The 3,731-nt window shown below is 38.3% G+C and overlaps 1 protein-coding gene across 1 annotated transcript; it reads right to left on the bottom strand.

Annotated features, from left to right (window-relative positions):
• Nucleotides 1–1,354: 1,354 nt before the first annotated feature.
• On the bottom strand, nucleotides 1,355–2,287 carry LOC103209274 (olfactory receptor 2AP1-like). The gene has a single exon (XM_007955072.2). The coding sequence runs from the start codon at nucleotides 2,282–2,284 to the stop codon at nucleotides 1,355–1,357; it is 930 nt and encodes a 309-aa protein (XP_007953263.1). The 5' UTR covers nucleotides 2,285–2,287.
• Between the last annotated feature and the right edge of the window lie 1,444 nt (nucleotides 2,288–3,731).

The raw sequence follows: 3,731 nt of genomic DNA, 5'->3' as shown, positions 1-3,731 counted from the left end.
AATTCAGCAGTTCCTACCATTGCTGGGCATTGCAGATTGAGCTGTAATCAAGAAGATATTATGCCTGCACTTCTGGATTGTAGAATAAGGGTGAATACAGACTTAAATATGTAATTATTATTCTTATGGGTACTATTAATGAGAAAGCACAGGATACCATGGGAGTACATAACTTGGAGAGCATTTTTCTTTTCATTATTGCACCCTTGAAATTCCATTTTTACCATTCTCTTTCAGTTACCCTGCCCACTATTCCTACATTTTCTGAAAATGGCTAAGTTCATCAACAATGTCCTAATCGTCAATTCTTATATTTTCAGTCTTTATATTGATTGCTCTCTGAAGCATTTCATATTACCAACCATCTATGTTTCTAGAGACATTCCCTTCCTTTTCCTTTTAAATTTTGGGAGGGTCTTTGGAGTTTAATATTAGATCCTTTTCTATACTTGCTTCTATTTGTGATTGCCTGCATCCTCATTCCATCAATTACCATCTCTATGGTTGTTGTTGTTAGTTGACATGACGTTGATTCTGACTTATGGCGAAGTGTAGAGTAGAACTACTCCATAGGTTTTCAAGGCTGTAGACTTTGGGAAGAAGATTGCTAAGCCTGTCTTCCCATTTGCCTCTAGGTAGACATCAACTGCCAACCTTTCATCTAGTAGTCAAGCCCTTAACCATTTGCACCACTCAGTGGTGTATCTCCATGGTAAGGATTACTAAATGTATATATCTGACTTCAAATCCAGATATTGTGACATTATGGGCATTTCACTTATTTAAATGTGAATTTAATTTTACTCAAAACTAAAATGATCATTTTGACAACCATAATCTTCTCCTTTTCCTTATTTCTTGATGAAATTGTGACAATAACATATATTCGGTCTTCTAGGTTTGAAGTTTTGTGTAATATGGTAGGAATATCCTACTGCACAAATTTCTCTATTTTGTTTGCTTGACCTATTCCTAAGTCAATACCCAGTTTAAAAGCCATTCTCTAAAAATATTTATTGACTCTGGCTGCGATGATGGTGGGCTCAATCATAATGGGGATCGTGGAGCAGGCGCGGTATCGGGCAGTGTTTCATTCTGCTGTGCACGGGGTTGCTATGAGTTGGAAATGACTCGACGGCACCTAACAACAACAACAACAACAACTCAGATTGAGTTGCTTTCTCATTTACAAAGCCTTATTCTTATTTTTGCATTAAAAGTTAATAGGCTGTAAGTTTTCTATTTCTTAGTGTGTCTGGACTGGAGTTGAACTCTTTATTGTATATCTCATAACTGGCAGAGAGCTTGGTACTTAGTAGAGACTCATCCATTAGAACTTGAATTCAGAATGTATTTAAAGATTCACAAACTTTTTGATGGTATCTTTGAAAGCTCGTTTTACCTGCTGGTTCCTTAGGGTATAAATAAAAGGATTTAACAAAGGGGCTACTGAGGTAACCAGCAGAGCTACTCCTTTGTTGAATGTGTCCCCTTCTTTTGCTGAGGGCTTAATATAAATGAAAAAGCAGCTTCCATAAGAGAGAGAGATAACAATCATGTGGGAAGAACAAGTGGAAAAGGCTTTTCTCCTTTGCTGGGCAGAGGGGAGCTTCAGAATAGTCCTGATGATGAATGTGTAGGAGAGAATTACTAGCACCAGAGTGATCACCAAGGTCACAGTTGCCACAAGAAAGACAACCTTGTCTATAAGGCTTGTGTCTGAACAGGAGAGTTCTCGTAGGGGCTCAAAGTCACAGAAATAATGATTCAGCCTGTTGGATGCACAAAAGTCCTGTTGACTCATTAGGGTGATTGGTGGTATAATAACCATTAACCCAGCCATCCAAGAACAGAGAACCAGCTGGGTACAGATTCTGCTGCTCATAATGGTCATGTAATGCAGGGGTTTGCAGATGGCCACATAGCGATCATAGGACATGGCGGCCAGAAGATAAAACTCTGTTGACCCAAGGAAGATGGCAAAGAAATATTGCGTGAAGCAGCCAGCAAAGCTGATACTCTTGTTTCCTGTTGTAATGCTGATCAAGAGTCTGGGAATGAAGATGTTTATGAAGGAAATTTCTAAGAAGGAGAAGTTCTGGAGAAAGAAATACATAGGGGTCTGAAGATGAGAGTCCAGCAAGGTTAGGATGAGGATAACCAGATTTCCGATGATGCTGAGCAAATAGGAGAGAAACAGAAAGGTGAAAACTGCCACCTGGAGCTCAGGGATATCTGTTAGGCCCAGCAGGATGAAGTCAGTCAACATCGTTTTATTTTTCATTGTTGAGACTTTTCGAGTGTCAAGGTACAAAAGAGACAGTAATCAAATGTGAAAAAGGAAGATATATTCTGAAATGGACAGATGAAATCTGAGGAGAACAAAAGAAGACAGACCATAAACTAACTTTTCCACAGATGATGTGAGCGAGACAGTGGCTAATTTGAATGGTGTTGGGTACCCCCTACTTTTATTTGTCCTGTGTAGGAAAGTTCCTGTCATTGTTTCCTCATCAGTCCACTGACAGGACTCTATCAGTGCCAGTGGGAAGAAAATGTTTGCCCCATAAATGATATTCAAAAAAGTTTGTAGACTGAACTAATAAAGAAATGCCTCCAGCAGTTGTCTTCTTCCAGGAAAATTGTTAATTTTCTTTCTTCTGCATTTATTTTCCTTACTTCCCATTGAACTCCACTCACTGCCCTACTTCCTCTGTCTTATTCTTTTCAGAATGCTGTTTTTCTTACTCTTCCTTGACTTTTTTTGTTTTTAATGTAAGTATAGTAATCTCTTATTTTCCTTTTAGTCTAGCTCCCTTAATTCTCTCAATGCCAAACAGTGCCAGTTCCTCATCTCCTCCTAATGGACCCTCTGTTTTCTCTGCACATGTATATGCATTATATTTCAAAGGCCTAGAACTAGGATTATGTCCATCTGTCCTTGAACCAGTCTACATACCTGTCTAGAGTTCAGTAAACATTAAATTATAATAATAACCTGTATTTCCTTACTCAAATGCATTCAGAATTTGTAGATCTGGAGTTTTGCTTTTCCATAAGAAAAGAGAGATTCTATTACATTACAAAGAAATTTTAGAAGCTTAAGAATATTAAATAAGCACTCCCATGGCTCCACTCTCAGCCAAACAATGGACAGCCCATGAGCCGAACAACTACACTAGGGAGATGCGCTCTTAGAACAGTCAACATGGGAGAGCAGAAGGGCAGCATTTGCACAGAGAGAAAGCTAAGTAGGAAAGAATGCATGAGTCAGAAGGATACAGAGAAGGGACAACCACAGGGAGGAGGTGGGAGGAGAGCTGTTACATTGTGGGAGTTGTAATCAGTGTCGTGGAACAAAATGTGTATGAACTGTTGAATGTAAAACAAATCTGCGTAAGATTTACAGTCTTGGAAAGCCTATGAGACTGTTCTGTTCAGTCCCACAAATTTGCTATGAGTCAGAGTTGACTTGATGGCAGTGGGTTTGGTTTATATATTTATATAGTGGATCAGAATACAAAGCACACTTCCTGATCTTTAGACAATTGTGTTTTGAAGGCCTCATGAAGATAAAACTAGAAAATGTAGTTAGAAATCAGACCAAAAAATAGAGTGATTAAAATAGCGAATGTTAAATCAGATGTTTTTTAACCAGGGATCTATTAAAACCTAGATTGGTTTTACTATGTCTGTGAATTGATAAAATCACCTTTGTTTATTATGTACAT

This window comes from Orycteropus afer, unplaced genomic scaffold (genome assembly GCF_000298275.1).
Source record: "Orycteropus afer afer isolate SDZICR_OR568_19922 unplaced genomic scaffold, OryAfe1.0 scaffold00490, whole genome shotgun sequence".
Taxonomy (NCBI): Eukaryota; Metazoa; Chordata; class Mammalia; order Tubulidentata; family Orycteropodidae; genus Orycteropus; species Orycteropus afer.
Note: the sequence above shows the minus strand (reverse complement) of the source record. Positions and strands in the feature narration are given on the sequence as shown.